This window comes from Epinephelus lanceolatus, chromosome 5 (assembly GCF_041903045.1).
Source record: "Epinephelus lanceolatus isolate andai-2023 chromosome 5, ASM4190304v1, whole genome shotgun sequence".
In the NCBI taxonomy this organism is placed as follows: Eukaryota; Metazoa; Chordata; class Actinopteri; order Perciformes; family Serranidae; genus Epinephelus; species Epinephelus lanceolatus.
The window spans coordinates 47,279,653-47,303,452 of record NC_135738.1 but is presented as its reverse complement, the minus strand read 5'-3'; the positions used below and the strand labels follow the sequence as shown (position 1 = coordinate 47,303,452).

Genomic DNA, 23,800 nt, shown 5'->3' with positions numbered 1-23,800 from the left:
GCTGTTGACCCTAAGTAATCCTCCACCTTCTTTATTTTTACTCCCTGTAACCTGACAGTTCCACTTGGGCCCTTCTCATTTACACACATGTATTCTGTCATTCCTCTCCTTTCCAGGGCATACCTCCACCTCTCTAGATTTTTCTTCATCTGCTTCCTGCTCTCACTACAGATCACAATGTCATCTGCAAACATCATAGTCCATGGAGTTTCCTGTCTAGCCTCATCTGTCAACCTGTCCATCACCATAGCAAACAAGACGGGGCTCAGAGCTGATCCTTGATGCAGTCCCACTTCCACCTTAAACTCCTCTGTCTCACCTACAGCACACCTCATCACTGTCCTACAGCTCTCATACATGTCCTGCACCACTCTAACATACTTCTCTGCCACTCCAGACTTCCTCATACAATACCACAGCTCCTCTCTTGGCACCCTGTTATATGCTCTCTCTCAAAGACAAAGATCAACAAAGACACAATGCAGTTCCCTCTGACCTTCTCTGTACTTCTCCATCAACATCCTCAAAGCCAATACTGCATCTATAGTACTTTTTCTTGGCATGAAACCATACTGCTGCTCACAAATGCTCACTTCTGCTCTTAGTCTTTCCACTACTCTTTCCTATAGCTTCATTGTATGGCTCATCAGCTTTATCCCTCTGTAGTTGCCACAACTCAGCACGTCTCCCTTGTTCTTAAAAATCGGCACCAGCACACTTCTCCTCCATTCCTCAGATATCCTCTCACTCTCTAAGACCTTGTTGAAAAACCTAGTCAAAAACTTTACTGCCACCTCTCCTAGACACTTCCATACCTCCACAGGTATATCATCAGGACCAACTGCCTTTCCACTCTTCATCCTCTTCAGTGCCCTCCTCACTTCAACCTTACTAATCTTTGCTACTTCCTGCTCCACAATGGTCACCTCTTCTACTCTTCTCTGTTCTCTCTCATTTTCCTCATTCATCAACTCTTCAAAGTACTCTTTCCATTTTCCCTTCACACTTGCAGCACCTGTCAATACATTCCCATCTCTGTCCTTAATCACCCTAACCTGCTGCACATCCTTCCCATGTCTAGCTCTCTGCCTTGCCAGCCTGTATAAATCGGTCTCTCCCTCCTTACTGTGCAACCTATCATACAAGTTGTCGTACGCCCTTTGTTTGGCCTTTGCCACCTCTACCTTCACCTTACACTGAATCTTCCTGTACTCCTGTCTACTCTCTTCAGTCCTCTCAGTGTCCCACTTCTTCTTAGCTAACCTTTTTCTCTGTATACACTCTTGCACTACCTTATTCCGCCACCAGGTCTCCTTTCCTTCCAAATGACACACCAAGCACTCTACCTGTCTCTCTGATAACATTAGCTGTAGTTGCCCAGTCATTTGGGAGCACTTCCTGGCCACCCAGAGCCTGTCTCAACTCCTCCCTGAAAACCACACCACCCTCTCCCTTTTTCAGCTTCCACCACTTCGTCCTCTGCTCTGCCTTTGTCCTCTTCATCTTCCTCACCACCAGAGTCATCCTACACACCACCATCCTATGCTGTCTGGCTACACTCTCACCTACCATGACTTTGTAGTCACTGATCTCCTTCAGATTACATTGTCTACACAAGATGTAGTCCACCTGTGTGCTCCTACCTCCACTCTTATAAGTGACCCTATGTTCTTGCCTCTTCTGAAAGAAAGTATTCACTACAGCCATTTCCATCTTTTTTGGAAAGTCTACCACCATCTGTCCTTCTGCGTTCCTATCCTGGATACCAAACTTGCCCATCACTTCCTCATCACCTCTGTTCCCTACCTTGACATGTCTGCACCAATCACCACTCTCACCTCTAGGGACATTCTGCATCACTTCATCTAACTCACTCCAGAATTTCTCCTTCCCTTCTAATTAACGTCCTACCTGTGGGGCATAACCACTAGCAACACTGAACATCACACCTTCAATTTCTAGCTTCAGACTCATCACCCTATCTGACACTCTTTTCACCTCCAGAACATTCCTAACAAACTCCTCCTTAAGGATAACTCCAACTCCATTTCTCATCCCATCCACACCATGATAAAACAGCTTGAACCCTGCTCCTAAGCTTCTAGCCTTGCTACCTTTCCACCTGGTCTCCTGAACACACAGTGTATTCACCTTCCTCCTCTGCATCATGTCAGCCAACTCTCCAGCTTTCCCTGTCATAGTCCCAACATTGAAAGTCCCTACTCTCAGTTCTAGATTCTTGCCTTTCCTCTTTTCTCCCTGCCTATGAACACGCCTTCCTCCTCTCCTTTTTCGACTAACAGTAGTCCAGTTTCCATCGGCACCCTGTAGGTCAACAGCACCGGTGGAGGTCGTTGTTAACCCGGGCCACGACTGATCTGGTATGGGAGTCATATTCGTGATTCACATGTGTGATTTGGCATAGGTTTTATGTCGGATGCCCTTCCTGACACAACCCTCTGCATTTATCCGGGCTTGGGACCGGCCCAGTGAGAACGCTGGCTTGTGCCCCCTTGGGGCTGCATTCAGAATCATACTGTCTGAATTTCTAAATACCCTGGTATTTTGTGATACCTCGAGAAAGCTTAAGCCTACCTTCCTCCATGGAGTATTGACATGTCAGAGTTGCCCTTGATCAAGCGTGTTTATTCTGGATTCACACTAAAGGACTTTTACTCAGCATCCTGACATCAAAGGATAATTGGTGATCAACCACTGGGTCACCTTCACTCAACTGAAAAAGCTCTCAACAACCCCCCACATCACCTGATGTGACTGGAGAGTTTACGACACGTCGCAAACTCTGGAAACAAAGAAACAGACTCATCCACATGGCCTGAAAGGTGTTTCAAACGTAACTTTATTGTCTCACATGTTGGTGTCATGCAGGAAGAAGACTCGGCATCAGGTCCCCTATGGTGCAGACGACTGTGTGTACTGTATGTTAATGTCATAACACCTTTCCCTGCAGTTGTCTTTTAAGAGGAAAGACAGAAACGTGGATTCCAGGGACCAACATGTCTTGACTATAATTTTATGTTTCACCTTTCTCTCTATTTCAGTGTATATACATACAAAGGTATATATATCTGATGTTATGACATGATCACCATGTATAACATCGAAATCTAAATTAGTAGTGTCTGTTGACCACTTATCTATAAGTTGGTAATATCCTGTTGCAGACAATGTGTGTTTGGTATCATTCAATAGCAGACAGCGCCACGTTGATAAATATGGAAGCATTAGAAATGTCCCAAGCTTCAGTAACCATTTAGGAAGCAATTAAAGTAAATTAAACTTTAATTTAGCGAAGGTACAGGAGGGGAGGAGTGAAATGTCCCGCCAGTGACAGTGAACTGCTCCTACTGGACATCAGCCTGAGAAGACAGCTGGCAAGGCCAATCACAGCACAGAGGCCAGAGCCTGCCTGCCAGTCTCAACCCCTTTGAACAACTATAAGATGAGTGAAAAGGAGGAAAGTTAGAGAGAGAAAGAGACAAAGAACTTGAAGAAGAACTTTTGAGAAGCCGGCGGGCCATGCTGGGCCCCATCCTAGCATGGTCCTGCCGGGCAATTTGATTGCATCCCGAGCAGAACCAACAGAAAGAACTTCATGCCACAAAGTCTGCCTAACTCCTGTGTCCTGGACCAACAAAGTCAGGACTGAAGAAAGGCAGACTCCTGCATGCCCACACTGGGTGTGTGAAGATGACCGACATGGAGGGCAAAAGCTCACCCGAGCCAAGGTTGGCATTTTGGGCTCAGGAACGCCCAAAAGCGAACAAAGGCTCCAGGAGTTCGACTGAGGAGAAAAGAAGGACAACACCAAGGAGCAACGCTGCCTTTTCCTCTTCCCCCTCCAGAGCATCTTCTTTCTGGTCTGCTACAACTCAGGTGAAACAGCATAATTTTCCTGTGCTGGGGTTTGATGCTTAGTTTAATAATTATGGTAGGGAGCATTAGATAAAACTAGGATTTCCCCTATGTTTTCAGATGTTTCCCTTTTTGCTTCCCATGCCTCTCAGTTGTTGAATGGTGCTTTTCACAGGTCCATGTCAAAGTTTCCTCTGCTAATGATCTTACCATTGCTCACTGCTTCATCTGGTTCACTCTGGTCATGCGTTCATTCATTCATTATGCATCGCTGTATTCATTTCATTCCATTCATAGTTGCATTTACTCATTGTCTTGTCTGTTGTTAGTTGTATTGCGTCTTGGTCTCCTGTGTCAGTAGTATTAGAATAAATGTTTGTCTATAAAGTCGTCGCCTTGGTTTCCTGTAGGATCACATTCAGTCACTTTACGGGTGCAAAGATTCTGGCTACTTGAGCTCTATTTGAATTGACAGTTGATAATTAATAATTTCCCCAAAGTGCGTTAAACATTCTTGTCTGATCAACAAGAGGTGTGGTTTTATTAGTCTGACTATGAAATTATATCGCTGGTCGAATAATTATAGTGGTTATGTTAAATAATTCTTATTAACGTCACTTTTTGCTAATATTGAGCTAATCAAACCCTACAGTATTCATGGTGAAAAATGTAGGCACCTGAATAAACTGTTTATAATCAAATCAAAATTTACATATATGTAATGGTGGAGAATTTCGGCAAGCATTTATTTAATAAATGCTGCCACAGAATAAATTATAAATTATGTACCACCAATATCATCAATATTTCTTACACCCTGCCCTTTGCAAAGACTTTTTAGGTGATGGCAGCCATGTTTTTCAATCTTGGTCATTTATAATGGGATTGTATATTCAGCACTACATACCTGTATACCAAATTTGGTGTTGATAGAGTCAAAATCCGAAAAAGTCTCTTCATATTACTTTTCCCATTATGCAAATTAGCAAAGAAGCCATCATGGTGGACGTAATTGTCCAAGAGGCTTTTTGGTAGAGCAAATTGAGTTGTAGATGTGTGTCACTTTTCAAATCAGTCAGACTCACGGTGCCCAAGTGCTTGCTCACACATAAGGAATGCGAATGCGAGTAGGGATGTCACGATACCAAAAATTCAGTAGTCGGTGCTGATACCAGTAAAATTACACGATTCTCAATACCAAAGTCGATACCACAGTAAAATAAATAAAATAATCCTAAGATCCCATATACTTAAACAAGAAATACTTTATTAAAATATTTACATATAAAATAACATTTCTATCAACAGATTGATATTACTTATATTTTTTATTTTTCTCTTTTCCTCTTTAACTATTTTTCATTGTAAAAATCACTGATCAAAAACCGCAATAAACTCAATAAACTATTTAAATATTTACTTTATAAATCACGCTGACAGCGTTTGAGCCAACCACAAGAATGTGTGGAATTTCGTTGGTTTCATTTATTGTTTGTCCTGTCCTGGTGCAAACGGCATCTTTGACGTCCGTGGTCCAGTTGTGGAAAAATCAAACATCCCAGTACAATAAATCAAACGCACCCCAAACGCTGTGTTTCGGAAGTAGACCCGCATGCGCAGTCACGTACTGCTGAGAGTGAAGTCCCTGATCGTTAGTTCACACGCAGCTTGTTCAAGCTGTTCTCTATGTTGCTGAAATTAAACAAAATAACATGGAACATATCTGCTTATTATGCTACTGATTTTAATTGGGATATTTTTTTTTTTATCAAAGTCTTTTTTGTTTTTCAGTTATACAAGATAGTACAAACAACACATAATTACACGAACAGACGTAACCTGAACACATATACACACACACAGCATAAAACCCTCCCGCTCCACCCCCAAAACACGGGACCAATAGCAGGGACAAATATAACCAGGCATACAACAATATACAACAACGTATATACATACACATATACACACACATATGTGTATATATATATATATATATATATATATATATATATATATACAGTACAGGCCAAAAGTTTGGACACACCTTCTCATTCAATGCGTTTTCTTTATTTTCATGACTATTTACATTGTAGATTCTCACTGAAGGCATCAAAACTATGAATGAACACATGTGGAGTTATGTACTTAACAAAAAAAGGTGAAATAACTGAAAACATGTTTTATATTCTAGTTTCTTCAAAATAGCCACCCTTTGCTCTGATTACTGCTTTGCACACTCTTGGCATTCTCTCCATGAGCTTCAAGAGGTAGTCACCTGAAATGGTTTCCACTTCACAGGTGTGCCTTATCAGGGTTAATTAGTGGAATTTCTTGCTTTATCAATGGGGTTGGGACCATCAGTTGTGTTGTGCAGAAGTCAGGTTAATACACAGCCGACAGCCCTATTGGACAACTGTTAAAATTCATATTATGGCAAGAACCAATCAGCTAACTAAAGAAAAACGAGTGGCCATCATTACTTTAAGAAATGAAGGTCAGTCAGTCTGGAAAATTGCAAAAACTTTAAATGTGTCCCCAAGTGGAGTCGCAAAAACCATCAAGCGCTACAACGAAACTGGCACACATGAGGACCGACCCAGGAAAGGAAGACCAAGAGTCACCTCTGCTTCTGAGGATAAGTTCATCCGAGTCACCAGCCTCAGAAATTGCAAGTTAACAGCAGCTCAGATCAGAGTCCAGATGAATGCCACACAGAGTTCTAGCAGCAGACCCATCTCTAGAACAACTGTTAAGAGGAGACTGCGCCAATCAGGCCTTCATGGTCAAATAGCTGCTAGGAAACCACTGCTAAGGAGAGGCAACAAGCAGAAGAGATTTGTTTGGGCCAAGAAACACAAGGAATGGACATTAGACCAGTGGAAATCTGTGCTTTGGTCTCATGAGTCCAAATTTGAGATCTTTGGTTCCAACCGCCGTGTCTTTGTGAGACGCAGAAAAGGTGAACGGATGGATTCCACATGCCTGGTTCCCACTGTGAAGCATGGAGGAGGAGGTGTGATGGTGTGGGGGTGTTTTGCTGGTGACACTGTTGGGGATTTATTCAAAATTGAAGGCACACTGAACCAGCATGGCTACCACAGCATCCTGCAGCGACATGCCATCCCATCCGGTTTGCGTTTAGTTGGACGATCATTTATTTTTCAACAGGACAATGACCCCAAACACACCTCCAGGCTGTGTAAGGGCTATTTGACCAAGAAGGAGAGTGATGGAGTGCTGCGGCAGATGACCTGGCCTCCACAGTCACCGGACCTGAACCCAATCCAGATGGTTTGGGGTGAGCTGGACCGCAGAGTGAAGGCAAAGGGGCCAACAAGTGCTAAACACCTCTGGGAACTCCTTCAAGACTGTTGGAAAACCATTTCAGGTGACTACCTCTTGAAGCTCATGGAGAGAATGCCAAGAGTGTGCAAAGCAGTAATCAGAGCAAAGGGTGGCTATTTTGAAGAAACTAGAATATAAAACATGTTTTCAGTTATTTCACCTTTTTTTGTTAAGTACATAACTCCACATGTGTTCATTCATAGTTTTGATGCCTTCAGTGAGAATCTACAATGTAAATAGTCATGAAAATAAAGAAAACGCATTGAATGAGAAGGTGTGTCCAAACTTTTGGCCTGTACTGTATATATATACATATATACAGTACAGGCCAAAAGTGTGTCCAAACTTTTGGCCTGTACTGTATATATATACATATATACAGTACAGGCCAAAAGTTTGGACACACCTTCTCATTCAATGCGTTTTCTTTATTTTCATGACTATTTACATTGTAGATTCTCACTGAAGGCATCAAAACTATGAATGAACACATGTGGAGTTATGTACTTAACAAAAAAAGGTGAAATAACTGAAAACATGTTTTATATTCTAGTTTCTTCAAAATAGCCACCCTTTGCTCTGATTACTGCTTTGCACACTCTTGGCATTCTCTCCATGAGCTTCAAGAGGTAGTCACCTGAAATGGTTTCCACTTCACAGGTGTGCCTTATCAGGGTTAATTAGTGGAATTTCTTGCTTTATCAATGGGGTTGGGACCATCAGTTGTGTTGTGCAAAAGTCAGGTTAATACACAGCCGACAGCCCTATTGGACAACTGTTAAAATTCATATTATGGCAAGAACCAATCAGCTAACTAAAGAAAAACGAGTGGCCATCATTACTTTAAGAAATGAAGGTCAGTCAGTCCGGAAAATTGCAAAAACTTTAAATGTGTCCCCAAGTGGAGTCGCAAAAACCATCAAGCGCTACAACGAAACTGGCACACATGAGGACCGACCCAGGAAAGGAAGACCAAGAGTCACCTCTGCTTCTGAGGATAAGTTCATCCGAGTCACCAGCCTCAGAAATCGCAAGTTAACAGCAGCTCAGATCAGAGACCAGATGAATGCCACACAGAGTTCTAGCAGCAGACCCATCTCTAGAACAACTGTTAAGAGGAGACTGCGCGAATCAGGCCTTCATGGTCAAATAGGTGCTAGGAAACCACTGCTAAGGAGAGGCAACAAGCAGAAGAGATTTGTTTGGGCCAAGAAACACAAGGAATGGACATTAGACCAGTGGAAATCTGTGCTTTGGTCTGATGAGTCTAAATTTGAGATCTTTGGTTCCAACCGCCGTGTCTTTGTGAGACGCAGAAAAGGTGAACGGATGGATTCCACATGCCCGGTTCCCACTGTGAAGCATGGAGGAGGAGGTGTGATGGTGTGGGGGTGTTTTGCTGGTGACACTGTTGGGGATTTATTCAAAATTGAAGGCACACTGAACCAGCATGGCTACCACAGCATCCTGCAGCGACATGCCATCCCATCCGGTTTGCGTTTAGTTGGACCATCATTTATTTTTCAACAGGACAATGACCCCAAACACACCTCCAGGCTGTGTAAGGGCTATTTGACTAAGAAGGAGAGTGATGGAGTGCTGCGGCAGATGACCTGGCCTCCACAGTCACCGGACCTGAACCCAATCGAGATGGTTTGGGGTGAGCTGGACCGCAGAGTGAAGGCAAAGGGGCCAACAAGTGCTAAACACCTCTGGGAACTCCTTCAAGACTGTTGGAAAACCATTTCAGGTGACTACCTCTTGAAGCTCATCGAGAGAATGCCAAGAGTGTGCAAAGCAGTATCAGAGCAAAGGGTGGCTATTTTGAAGAAACTAGAATATAAAACATGTTTTCAGTTATTTCACCTTTTTTTTGTTAAGTACATAACTCCACATGTGTTCATTCATAGTTTTGATGCCTTCAGTGAGAATCTACAATGTAAATAGTCATGAAAATAAAGAAAACGCATTGAATGAGAAGGTGTGTCCAAACTTTTGGTCTGTACTGTATATATACACATATGTAAAAATTAAGACATTTACAAACAAGTTTTCCTTCATTCTTAACAGCAATTTCCCAGGGTCACGTATCTGTTGTACACAGTTAACACGTTGGGAGGTTGGGAGCTGCCACACTTTCAACAAAGGATATGAATGGTTGCCAGGTAGAATAGAATTTCCCAACAGATCCTCTAATGGTATATCTGATTTTTTCTAGATGGATATGACACATTACCTCTTTAATCCAATATCTGTATATTGGAGGCTGAGAGTCTTTCAATTTAGAAAGAATAAGTCTTCTAGCCAACAGAGAACAGAAGGCAATCATATTTATATTACACCCTCTAAGAGAAACGTCCACTGAAGCCACCCCAAACAATGAGATTAAGGGGGATGGGTGTATTGTTTTCCGACGTATTTTAGAGAAGGCCTCAAAAATGGATTGCCAAAATCTGGACAACTTTAGACAGCTCCAAAACATATGCAACAGTGTGGCCGGGACTTGTTTACATCGGTCACAGGTAGGATCCAAATCTGGCTTGAATTTAGATAATCTATCCTTGGACCAATGAAGACGATGTACTATCTTGAAATGTACTACTGCGTGTCTCAGGCATACAGATGAGGAATAAATCCTCTGTATAATTTTTTGCCAGACTGGTTCTGAAATATATTTCAGAACCAGTGTGCAAAGACACGTCCATACGATGTCTTTTCAACGTCATTTATGCACGTCTAATTTTTGTCCCCTGAAGGTACAGTGTTACGCCAGGTGACGTCTTTTTCCCAACGTCGAATAAACGTCCATTATTGACGTCCACAGGACCTCCGTATTCTAGTCCAAATGTGGTCGTTGTGGACGTCTTTTCCACGTCAAATTTAAACTCATTTTAGACATTGTTTTTTATATTGCTTGTGTTCTGTGCATAACTGTAGTCCCATTTCAGAAGGTGGAATACTGTTCCAGTTCATTTTCCTATAGCTTCATTTGATTGTCTCAGCAGCAGATGGTAACTGGAAATGCTTACAAAGGTGTAATGCATTTCCACTTCTAACCAGCTGCTGAGCCAAACGAAGCTACAGGAAAATTAACTGGTACAGGAAACAGGTCCTCCACCTTCTGGACACATGGGACTACAGTCAGGTTTACAATAAATCACAATCCAATCCCAACTTGTTTACTTCCATCTTTATTGCAAACATGTCACTTAAGAACCTCAACAGTTGAGAAGTTACTTATAAACAGTAGTCAGCGTAATCCGTGTGGTAAAATACAGTAAATAAAATCAAATGTCTGTACCACAAATATAAGAATAATAAAAATATAAACAATAAATAAATAAAAATTAAAGTGCTACCACCAAGGTAAAAATACAACTGAACATAGAAAAAGAAGCCAACCAAAAATCACTCAATGAAAATCAAAAATCAGTCCCAAGTGACTGTACCGAGTGACTGTACCCCCCCCGTCCACTTGACGTCCAAAAAAGTTACCTAGCTCTACGTTCAAATGTCAAACTACATATTGACATCCAAGTGGGGTCATGGTTAGACGTCCAAATAGCAGACCTAATTTGCACACAGTGTAGGGGTACAGAATTGGTCTTGGACCGACGGACGCAATATAGACATGATCTGCACACCCATCAGACGTCTAATGTTTAGGTCCCTCTAAGTCTGTTTCCCATTTATGTTTAAGAGACTCCAGACTGGTCGCTTGATGTGAATTGAGCAATGTATAAATTCTGCTGATAACTTGTTGGGTGACAAGGTTTTTGTCACTGGGGCATCAAGTGACAGACCAGTTATGTTGAAGGATCGTCTAAGCTGGTTCCAGATCTTAACTGAATGGATCACAATTGGGTCGGATGTAAAGTTTGAAATGGGCTTTTTGAAAGGTAGTTAAGCACACAATAGACCTGCAGGGGAGGTGAATTCAATTGAGGCCGTCTCCAACACCATCCAACTGAGGCTATCAACATCATTCCTCATCCAATACATCAGTGATCTAATATTTGCTGCCCAGTAGTGGTACATAAAGTTTGGGAGCGACATGCCTTGCATTGTACAGGGCAACTGTAAAATATTTTTACCTATCCTTGGTTGCCTCTTATTCCATATAAAGGTTGATATCTGGCTATTCAAGTTGAAAAAAAAGATTTTGTTAAAAGAATGAGAAGACTTTGAAATAAATAGAGAAATTTAGGAAGTACACTCATCTTGACTGAATTTATCCTTCCCCCTAAAGAGAGAGGTAGGGCATCCCATCGACCCAGATCTTGTTTGAGAGTTAATAACAGGGGTTGGTAATTAGCCTTATAAAGGTCCTTGTAATTACGTGTTACCCATATACCTAAATACCTAATTTTTTTAGGGCTAGTCTTGAAAGGGGTTAGCCCAATATTTATCTCTTCTGCAGAGGTAATAGGCATCAGCTCGTTTTTCTGAAGGTTAACTTTATAGCCAGACATACTTCCAAATTTAGCAAGTAAGCTCAATAGTTCTGGAATACTTGAGAGAGGATCCGATATGAACAGCAACATGTCATCAGCATATAGAGAGACTTTATGATCCGAACCCCCCCGATGAATCCCCTTGATTGTGGAGCTCTGTCTTAAGGCTATCGCAAGCGGTTCGATTGCAATGGCAAATAGGAGTGGTGAAAGAGGGCACTCCTGTCTCGTGCCTAGTTGGATATATTACTAGTATGTACTGCTGCCAGTGGGAGCGTGTATAAAATCTTAATCCAGGATATGAATTTAGGGCCAAAATTAAATGCTTCTAAGGTTTTAAAAAAGAAAATCCCACTCCACCCAATCGAGCGCTTAGTATCACCTCCTTATTGCCGTGGTTGAGTGGAGGGGGGCCACACGGGATATTAAATAGGCGTCTTATGTAAAAAAAAAAAAAAAAAAAAGAACGGTCCTTTCGGCCTGTCTGATCAGGAGAGATAATGGTTGGCATTACCTTCTCAAGGCGGCGTGCTAAGATTTTTGCAAGGATTTTTACATCTGTATTCAGGAGGGAGACAGGCGATATGAGCTGCAATTGAGAGGGTTTTTATCCTTTTTAAGCAACAAAGAGATAACTGCTTCACGCATGGAAGGAGGTAAGGATTTTAAGAGGAGCGATTCTTCAAATACTGATAATAATAAAGGAGAGTTGATTAGAATTTTTTTTAAAAAATTCAGTTGGAAAACCATCTGGCCCCGGAGATTTGCCGCTTTGCATGTCTCTGATTGCTGAGATGATCTCCATGGTTGAAAGATCCCTCTCCAGTTCAGTAACTAACTCTGAATTTACAGATGGTATATTCAGGGGCTTAAAAAAAAATCTTCAAATTCAGATGGATTAGTGGACGAATCGGAAGTGTACAATAATTGATAGAATTTACTGAAGCAGGAATTGATTTCTTTATTATCAGTACATTGTCTACCATTATCATAATTTTTTTCTGGGATTGTTTGGTTAGCTGATCTTTGACGCAGCTGATGTGCAAGCACTCGCCTAGCCTTTTCCCCATGTTCATAATGGCCATGCCTTGTTTTCGAAATGAGATATTCGGCCTGTCGGGTAGATAGAATGTCAAACTCCGTTTGTAGTGTCATATGTTTTTTAATTAAATCTGTTGAAGGGGAGTGGCTGTATAGCCTGTCCAGTGTTAGTATTTCGTTAGTTAACTGTTTAAGGCGTCCATTTGTCTTTTTTTTTTGTTAGCACAATATGAAATAATCTGATCCCTTAGATATGCCTTTAATGACTCCCAAATAGTAAAAGACGACATTCCTGGAGTTTGATTGATGTCAAGATAAAATTTTATTTCAGATGAAAGAAAACTGACAAAGTCTTCTTCTGAGAGAAGTAAAGAATTGAGTCGCCATATATGGGCTGTTTCAGGAATGAGTATTTTCATTTTCAGTGGCCCACGAAATAACTATGGCTCCATAATCACATTCTACGATGAAATGTAAAATTTTTTTGTCAAGAAAAAAATAATCAATACACGAATAAGTTTTATGAACTGGGGAAAAGAAGGAATACACACTTGAAGCAGGGTTGCGGAAACACGTCAGCTACTCCATAAGTTTCAAGAAATACGTTGATAGATTGAGCAGATTTGGTGAGGGGCTTTCTCCCAAGACCGCTCCGATCAAGAGGTGAGAGTACACAGTTTGTATCACCGCCAATTACAAGATTATGTGTCGACATATTTGGTAGAAGGGAGAAAAATTTGTTAAAGAACATAGGATCGTTCCAGTTTGGCGCATAAATACAGGCAAGTATGACTGGAAGCGTATATAGATTCCCAACTACAATAGCATACTGCCCGGCTGGGTCAGCCTGCACATAAGCTGTGTAGCTCTGTTGAAAGTGTATTTGTTGATGAGTCTATGTGAATGTGATTTGTGTTGCAAACAGTCTGGATTAGTGCAGAGATTGTTTAGATATGTGCAAGAATCTGTCTGTGAACACTATTAGCAAACTAAACACTTAGCTTTGGCGAAGCCAACTAACCAATGACCTAACTGCAAACAATCACAACAATAACTCATTACAGCATTAAATCACATATAACAAGTCAAACAGTCTTGCTTAGCCTGTAAACCTGTGATGAAGCTATGCCCAGTTGTTACTTTACCGATCCTTGAGTGGTCACTTGGTGGTGTACTGCTTTGTTAGCTGGCAGAAGAAGGCGGGAAAGAGCTGTGGTTCCAGATGCAATCTTGGTTTGTCCTTTGTTCCAAAGGTGAAACTCAGAGGAAGCTGGTTGCTCAGGGTTTAGCAGAGTTAGACACTAGGTGCTAACTCACTTGGTTCTCTTTGTTGCTGGAAAGGTAGTTGCAAACCTTGTGCTTGCAAGAGAGTCTATGATCAATTACCCTCCCTTTAGTGGTTTGGGGCAATGGAGCAAGGGCCTGGGCATCTGGGCTGGTCCAGGCCCAGCCGAGAAGAGATGTGGGCTGCTCAGCAGTTCCCAAGTAAGAAAGAAAATTGTTTGAAGGGAGCAGATCTTCTATGGATGCCTGTGACATCACAGAGTCACATGTCCCTGTAAAAGTCCTGTCCAATCAAGTTTTGAGACTTGAGTCTCACTTAGGTGTGAGGTGAGACATTCTGGAGATGGGTCTCAAATAGCTGTCTTTGTTTGGAGAACAAAGAGCATGCAGAGAAGAAAGCCTTTGCATGTCCAGTTCATATTTTACCAAATGACAAATCATCTGTGGTCCTGTAAATCCCAACAGAGTGCTGCACGTCTCAAAGGCTGTGCTCATAGGAGACCACCGGACTCTCCCAGGGGAGGGGCTGGGGGAGAGAGGGAGATGTCCAGAGTCCAGACAAAGCTCCGCACGGAGCATGGACGGTTCAGAAGCAATTTGGAACAAGTTAAAAGCAATTAATAAACAGACAAAGTGGTGTTTAAAACTGCATATATTGCTAGCAGATCTATTTTCTGGTCTAAAGTGTGGCCGTGACTGGTTCTGAATGTGAGCTTTAGCAGGCAGCAGCTCTCTCCTCTTTCTCATCATCCCCTCGCTCTGAATGTAGGCATGGACTGTAACGCCATATGGAGTATACTGCCCCCATCAGTTCCGGAAGAGTCATAGCACCGATTCTTACGCTGTTATGGGTTCTTCCGGTTTTTCAAAAAGATGAATATCGCCAGGTTTTTTCATCATGGAATCAAAAGGTATCGTGAGTATCGTTTTTCATGACATCACTAAATGCAAGCATTTTTAATGCTAAATTGCTATAGTGCACTGAAATAGCAAAAGGGGATTGAATTTCTACCTGTTATAACATTTTGCTAAGGTTTCTGACAAGTAATGTAGTTGCCAAATATTGGCCAGAAAGAAACCAAGAGAGGATCAAATTAAAACTGTCTCTTGTTTCGTCATCCATTGTTGTTTGTTTATGAGGGCCCTGTTCATCATTTGTAGCTTTACTAATTGTGGCTAATATACTGTCATCAAGCTAAAATAGTCCTGTTTGTTCTTATCCAGCTACTGTGTTTTTTCTGGAAGCAGTTTGAGGATTGATTTATTTTTTTAAAGATATTTTTTTGGCGTTTTTGCCTTTAATTGATAGGACAGCATCAGTGTGAAAGGGGGAGAGAGAGAGGGGAAATGACATGCAGCAAAGGGCCACAGGCTGGAGTCGAACCCGGGCCACTGCAGCAACTGCCTTGTACATGGGGCACCTACTCTATCCACTAAGCCACCAACGCCCCAAGGATTGATTTATTAATAATGCATGAAGTTATCTGAAATAACAAGTCAGTGTTTTCTCTATAATTGTACAGCCCTGGTGGGCTGCCAGGTCAAAGGGAATGCCTGCCAGACTGAAAAAAGTCTTCTTTTTTCTTTTATATCCATCCTTGGGAAATCAATGATTTGGGAGCCTCTCTGGTGTTATGCAGTAACATAAAATTGTTCACACTTGTTTCATTCCAGCTCAGCATGAGCGTCTTTACTGTGTTTTGCTGTCATTTATGGACTCCTCTCTGTGCTTCCGCAGGTCTTTCACTGTGTTTTTGACACACACACACACACACACACACACACACACACACATACACACACTCACAGTTGTCAGCCATTTTGTTCTGTAGGCCAAACGGCTCTTTGATCACCACACCCACCTTTGTCTTTCTCTCTCTTTCTCTTTCTCTCTCTCTCCCACACACACACACACACACACACACAGGAGCACAGGAGAGGAAAAACAGGTGAAGTGACCGTTGCTGAAGTTGACTATGTTACGTGCAATAGAAGCAAGTTCCTAAAACGCAAAGATGGGCAAATGTGTGAAATTCAAGCCAAAATATCTACATTTTTTTAATGCTCTGCTGCTGATGGAAGGGAAGCTTGCAAGGGCTCTCCTGTTGATACAGTTGCACCCCCGACAAGCTCACAAAGACAGGCTTTAATCCGTTTCCCACTGAGCAAACCGACGCTGTGACAACGTCTTTTAGATGTCATGGTCCGACGTAGAAATGACGTTTCCATCGGGTGCAGAATGAAAGTTTTTACAACGTCTTTTTTGGACCTCTTCTGGATGTCTAGTTTTGACGGCTACAGGACGTCTGTACAAGGTTAAAATATTGTCCAAAAATGGTTGGTATGGATGTCCTCTCGACGTCTTATATGGACCAAATTTGAACGTAATTTTTATGTACAAAAATATTTAAAATATTGGCCAAATTATGGTCCATTTACAACCTTGTGTTTCAATGAAAATATTCAGTACAGCATTCAAAATACACTTCAATTGTTGTCTTCCATTGTGAGAACATACAAATACCATTATCTTGGGTGTATTGTAATGTGTATATGTAATGCGTTGTCCCCCTTGTCCCTATTTTCCCATGAAATACACTTTATTGTTGTCTCTCACAAATCCACATCTCTCACAAATCACAAATTCAACTTATTTTGTCTATGTTTAATGTTGTGTATGTTTAATGTTGTGTTGTGTTTAATGTTATCTTGTGTATGTTTAATATGTTTTTCTGGATGGCGCATGCTTAAGGTGTTCCCCAGCATGTTTGCGGACAGCATCCTCAGTCCCCTCTTTAAATGTTTTCAGTACAGCCCCTGAAAAAGTTGGAAGACAAAATATGTTATCTCACTGTATGATACTTAATTTCAACACTAGGCGGCGCTGCTGTCAAAGCAGCTTCTCCATACTGACAAAAAATAATAAAATAAAAATTAATAAAATTGATAAAATAAATTTTCACCCATTTAGAAATTAGATATTTAAAATCTGATTACACAAGTGTGTTTACCACCCCCTTAAAGTCCACAGTGTACTCTCAATTCAGTATTTACAACTTCCAAATCTAAGAAAAAACACTTATATTTTTTAAAAACTACAATTCCCTGGGACCGCACCATGCAGTCCCAACATAGTTGTAGTTCTTCTCATTTGCAAAGTACGGTTCTAAATAGGGTTGTAAAAAATATATCTACCCAGTATATCTAATATTTAGTAAAGCTGAACTAGTTATGACACTGCATCTAGATGAACTATGTTAAGAAAAAGTAAAGATGTCGGCTAATTTTCGATATTTTAGCTAATACGCTAGAAACGGCGTTTTTGGGACAGTAGGTTTGTTTGCGGCTTGTAAAATAGGGTCGTAAAAAGATAGATCTACTGAATATATCTAATATCTAGTAAAGCTGAACTAGTTATTACACTACACCTAGATGAACTATGTTAAGAAAAAGTAAAGATGTCGGCTAATTTTCGATATTTTAGCTAATACGCTAGAAACAGCGTTTTGGGGATAGTAGGTTTGTTTGCAGCTTGTTGTAAAATAGGATCGTAAAAAGATAGATCTACTGAATATATCTAATTTCTAGTGAAGCCGAACTAGTTATTACACTGCATCTAGATACGTGCTGCCACCAAAGAGGTCGTGGTCATTTCACGTATTTCTGTGAGATCAGGTTCAAAATGGCACAAAGAATGCAAACTGTCTGATAGTAACTTTGACGCTAACGTTAGCTAGCTAGCTATCGGTCATTGAAATTGGCCCTGACTAAAAGCAAAGCTGGAGATATTCTCAGACGACAATCATGAACACAGTAAAAGTTCACAGGAAAAGTAGACATTAAAAAGATTTGTATTGCTAACATGAAATAAAAGGTACTGTGCTAAATATAGCTACTTACCGATCAATTCAACCTCTCTCTCTGTCTATGTCTGCGACTCCGACCAACTGCAGGCAGCTAAAAATAAACTATAACGGCTACGTAAATTCAAATTTGGCGGGTTCGCGCTTGCACAGAACACCCAGCAGGTAGCAACCGTTGCTGCTGTGCTAATACCGCACACACACAGGCATGCACACGCACACACACACACACATACATTACAAATGTATTGGGAGTCCACATGTGTTAAGGTTTGATTACAGAGGCTGTTTTAAAATTTCATGTGGTGTGCAGAAAAGAATCGACTACAGCGTTCAAATATTGAACGTCATATCAACGTTCAGATGCACAACCTATTACGGAGGTCATGTAGACGTACAGATATGGTCCTGGACTGACCGACGCGATATGGACCTGATCTGGCGGTCCAGTCGACATCAGATGTTTGGTGGGTTTGGCATAAGAGAGGAAGTACTCTTCTTACTTCTACAAGACCGATAATGGTAAGGTTTGGTACCAAGAGTAAATTAAATGTGTAAATGGACCTGCACTTGTATAGCACCTTTCTAGTCATCCAACCACTCAAAGCGCTTTTTACCCACACATTCATACACTGGTGGTTAAGGCTACCATACAAGGTGCCATCTGCTACTCAGTTTTTAAATACACTCACACAACAATGGAACAGCCATTGGATGCAATTTGGGGTTCAGTATCTTTGACGTGTGGATTGGAGGAGCCGGGGATTGAACTGCTGATCTTTTGATTAGTGAACGACCCGCTCTACCTACTGAGCCACAGCCACCAACGTTCTTGTTGTCAAGCCATGTTTTGTGTGTTATTGGAGTCAATTAATTTGATAATAATATGCTGAAACTTGTGATTTATAGCCTTAGTAATTACTTGGGTTGGGGTTAGCCCCCACTTGATCACATATGTATCAGTTCATGGCTGGCCTGCTAAATATCTCTACTATAAAATGATTGTTGGCTGCAGTGCCACTTGAATAACCTCGCTTTGGCAGTGACTGCAGTTTGTCTGGTTAGATGTGGTTTATCAAATCAATGACTACTTAAATATTTTGACCTGCTGCAGTCAGAGTAGTTCCTCAGTGATATCAGAGGTAGACCACACTCTACAATGTTTAATGAAAGATCCATATCAGCAAGCCCATATATTGTCTTAAGTATGCACACACATACTGTAATGTGGGTCTTTTCTTCTCCAGGTTTGGCCATGGTTCAGCTGAGTTGGAGAATAGCCTCTATGTTGTTGGAGGCCATACAGCTATAGCGGGAGTTTTTCCTGCGTCTCCATCTGTCTCCCTGAAACAGGTATTGACATCTTCATGATAATTGTCTCAGAATTAATGTTTTTTATGTATTAACATAATGAAACAAATTATTAACAAATGATGATTAACAAATATGAAAACCTAATTGTGTGTACATGTACACAAGTACATACAGGGTGTAATGTGAATGTTATGAGGTAAAATATCTGCTGGTCTGCCTTTGACTCAACTCTAAGCCATATCTCTGTTTGAAATCAAAGATGACATGTATGTAAGTGTTACTATGTAATGTTGTCCTAGGTTGAGCGGTATGACCCTCTCAGTAATAAATGGACTATGATGGCTCCCCTAAGAGATGGAGTCAGTAATGCAGCCGTGGTCAGTGCCAAACTCAAACTCTTTGTTTTTGGAGGGACCACCATACATAGAGACAAGGCCTCCAAGGTTGGTGGATTTCTATTTTTAACCTTCTTGACAATTACTGACAAGGCAGTTCTTTATATTCCACAATTCACTTTGTGAATTGATTACTTATACTATACTTTCACCATATTGAAAGTATAGCAAAATATGTTTTTTTTTCTGATTTACAGGTTACAATGAAGAACTTGCTGCCATAGAATGTTCTGTATACCACTTGTGAATGTGTTGATTTTATAATGTAAGACATGTACAGAACAAAATAATAGGACTCATTAGCACAACCTATTCCATGATTGCCTGAAATGACCCTGCCTTAAAATGAGCGCCCCATCTAAATGATCCATAGTGCATAGTCTAAAGTGCATGGCACAAGTGCATTTAGGATTCGTCCAGCTCCACTGTTGCTAGTTAAACAGCACATAATCAGCACAAAGTAAGGTGCTAGGGGCAAAGGAGTTGTATTTAGTCCCTAATTAAACATGTGTGTTTTGGCCTTAACATGAATTCACTGCTTTTTACATGGTGAATTCAGCAAGTTATTGAATCGAGCAGCTGTCTGCTGAGAGTAAAGCAGTAAGAGCAGCAAAACTAAAAACTGTAGTTATAAAGTTGACAGAGGAAACAAAACTTAACTTTTAGCTTCAAAAATAATCAATGAAGCTTCACTGCTCCTTGTGTGTAAGTGTGCACAGTGTCTCTTAACGGGGAGTCTGACAGCAGCTCTGCTCTGATCTCTATACTCACATTTTACAGAATGCCATTCATATTTTCCTCAGTAATGATGGTCAGTCTGGAACTAGCAGTGGCAGTTGTGCTGCACTGTGCACCCCTTTGTCCCACTTTCCACTGGGAGTAAGATAGGGCGTCAACACTATAATCAATTTTAGTGTTGCACCTGAACAAAATCAATGATTGCACGGACTAACACCTGTCAAACGTCCTGTGTTTTCTAAATGTCTAGGTCCAATGCTATGACCCTGTGGGGAACCGCTGGAATATTGCAGCTGAGTGCCCTCAGCCTTGGCGCTACACAGCGGCTGCTGTCTTAGGGAGCCAGATCTTCATTATGGGTGGTGACACTGAATTCACTGCTGCCTCTGCTTATCGCTTTGACTGTGAAACCAATCAGTGGACTCGGGTGGGCGACATGACATCCAAACGGATGAGTTGCCATGCCGTGGCCTCAGGAAATAAACTGTATGTGGTCGGAGGTTATTTTGGGACGCAGAGGTGTAAAACACTGGACTGTTATGACCCCACATCAGATAGTTGGAGCTCCATCACTACTGTGCCTTATTCACTGATCCCCACTGCCTTTGTCAGCACATGGAAGCACCTACCTGCCTAAACTGGGAGACACCAGGAGCCTGTAATTCCAGGTATATTCTTAACACTGACACAAACATATAGCCAGCTCGCTGAAGGTTCTGAGCAAACTCAGTGCAATTTTTGCCTTGCATTATTTGCGCATCTGAATTTTTTTTTTCTTTCTCCCTTTTTTTCTTTTTTTTTTTTTTTTTGTGGTTCGTGCTTATTCACTTTAAAGAGCAAATTTACAGACGGTACAGACTTTAGCTGTAGCTAGTTAAAGGTACAGTACAGGCCGAAAGTTTGGACACACCTTCTCATTCAATGCGTTTTCTTTATTTTCATGACTATTTACATTGTAGATTCTCACTGAAGGCATCAAAACTATGAATGAACACATGTGGAGTTATGTACTTAACAAAAAAAGGTGAAATAACTGAAAACATGTTTTATATTCTAGTTTCTTCAAAATAGCCACCCTTTGCTCTGATTACTGCTTTGCACACTCTTGGCATTCTCTCCATGAGCTTCAAGAGGTAGTCACCTGAAATGGTTTCCACTTCACAGGTGTGCCTTATCAGGGTTAATTAGTGGAATTTCTTGCTTTATCAATGGGGTTGGGACCATCAGTTGTGTTGTGCAGAAGTCAGGTTAATACACAGCCGACAGCCCTATTGGACAACTGTTAAAATTCATACTATGGCAAGAACCAATCAGCTAACTAAAGAAAAACGAGTGGCCATCATTACTTTAAGAAATGAAGGTCAGTCAGTCCGGAAAATTGCAAAAACTTTAAATGTGTCCCCAAGTGGAGTCGCAAAAACCATCAAGCGCTACAACGAAACTGGCACACATGAGGACCGACCCAGGAAAGGAAGACCAAGAGTCACCTCTGCTTCTGAGGATAAGTTCATCCGAGTCACCAGCCTCAGAAATCGCAAGTTAACAGCAGCTCAGATCAGAGACCAGATGAATGCCACACAGAGTTCTAGCAGCAGACCCATCTCTAGAACAACTGTTAAGAGGAGACTGCGCGAATCAGGCCTTCATGGTCAAATAGGTGCTAGGAAACCACTGCTAAGGAGAGGCAACAAGCAGAAGAGATTTGTTTGGGCCAAGAAACACAAGGAATGGACATTAGACCAGTGGAAATCTGTGCTTTGGCCTGATGAGTCTAAATTTGAGATCTTTGCTTCCAAGCGCTGTGTCTTTGTGAGACGCAGAAAAGGTGAACGGATGGATTCCACATGCCCGGTTCCCACTGTGAAGCATGGAGGAGGAGGTGTGATGGTGTGGGGGTGTTTTGCTGGTGACACTGTTGGGGATTTATTCAAAATTGAAGGCACACTGAACCAGCATGGCTACCACAGCATCCTGCAGCGACATGCCATCCCATCCGGTTTGCGTTTAGTTGGACGATCATTTATTTTTCAACAGGACAATGACCCCAAACACACCTCCAGGCTGTGTAAGGGCTATTTGACCAAGAAGGAGAGTGATGGAGTGCTGCGGCAGATGACCTGGCCTCCACAATCACCGGACCTGAACCCAATCGAGATGGTTTGGGGTGAGCTGTACCGCAGAGTGAAGGCAAAGGGGCCAACAAGTGCTAAACACCTTTGGGAACTCCTTCAAGACTGTTGGAAAACCATTTCAGGTGACTACCTCTTGAAGCTCATGGAGAGAATGCCAAGAGTGTGCAAAGCAGTAATCAGAGCAAAGGGTGGCTATTTTGAAGAAACTAGAATATAAAACATGTTTTCAGTTATTTCACCTTTTTTTGTTAAGTACATAACTCCACATGTGTTCATTCATAGTTTTGATGCCTTCAGTGAGAATCTACAATGTAAATAGTCATGAAAATAAAGAAAACGCATTGAATGAGAAGGTGTGTCCAAACTTTTGGGGGGGGGGGGTATTCTGAATGAAAGACATGTCATAAGTTCCTACTGTCTTTTACAAATTGAAAGAAATAAAAATACATTCAGCTCACTGTGAAGTCAAGTCACTAAGCCCACGAGATACTTCCCTTATAGCTGTATCATAAAAGGAAAAATAAGTGAACGACAGTGGGGTGTTTAAATTCATGCTCACATTATTTGTATTTTAAAAATCAAAAGTTCAGGTTCTTGAAATAATTACAAAGTTAAACCAGTCTTTAAAAATCATCCATCCATCCATCCATCCATTTTCGTCCGCTTATCCGGGGCCGGGTCACGGGGGCAGCAGGCCAAGCAGAGCACGCCAGACATCCCTCTCCTCCAGCGACACTTTCCAGCTCCTCCTGGGGGACTGCAAAGCGTTCCCAGGCCAGACAAGATATGTAATCCCTTCAGCGTGTTCTGGGTCTGCCCCGGGGCCTCCTACCAGTGGGACGTGCCCGGAACACCTCCAGCGGGAGGCGCCCAGGAGGCATCCTGATCAGTGGACGTGACGTGATGGCTGGGTTCAGGAGGTTCTCAAAGTGCTCCTTCCACCGCCAAATGATGTCCCCAGCTCGGGTCAGCAGTTCTCCCTCTCTGCTGAGCACAGCCTGAGACAAGCCCTGCTTTCCGCAAGTCCTTTTACAGAGTTTACAAATCATAATCAGTATAAAATTACTAAGAATGAGCAGTTCTTATAATGAATTATCATTTAAAAATTTAGCACATAAATTTTATCTTTTGCTTAATTGAGTTTTGACTTCATATCCTGGTCTCCAGATCCCATGAGTCGCAGTCAGCATCTTTTCAGAGAATAACAATTAATTATTAATGGAGTTTGGCCCTGCGTCTCCCCAAATGATATGCTGATGGTATTGTTTGCTCCCAGTGAACTCGGCATTGGTAAAACTACCTAACTGATATATGTTGTGAAGAGTAGCTGCAATCCAGAAAATCCAAACACAAGT

The 23,800-nt window shown here is 41.6% G+C and overlaps 1 protein-coding gene across 1 annotated transcript in view; it reads left to right on the top strand.

Moving 5' to 3' along the window:
- enc2 (ectodermal-neural cortex 2) overlaps window positions 1–23,800 on the top strand; it is a 77,290-nt gene that overhangs the window by 36,625 nt on the left and 16,865 nt on the right. Inside the window, exons 10-12 of the mRNA XM_033634992.2 lie at window positions 19,114–19,219; window positions 19,480–19,623; window positions 20,564–20,981. Of these exons, the coding sequence (XP_033490883.1) occupies window positions 19,114–19,219; window positions 19,480–19,623; window positions 20,564–20,950 (637 nt within the window). The 3' untranslated portion in view covers window positions 20,951–20,981. The remainder of the gene's footprint in view (window positions 1–19,113; window positions 19,220–19,479; window positions 19,624–20,563; window positions 20,982–23,800) is intronic.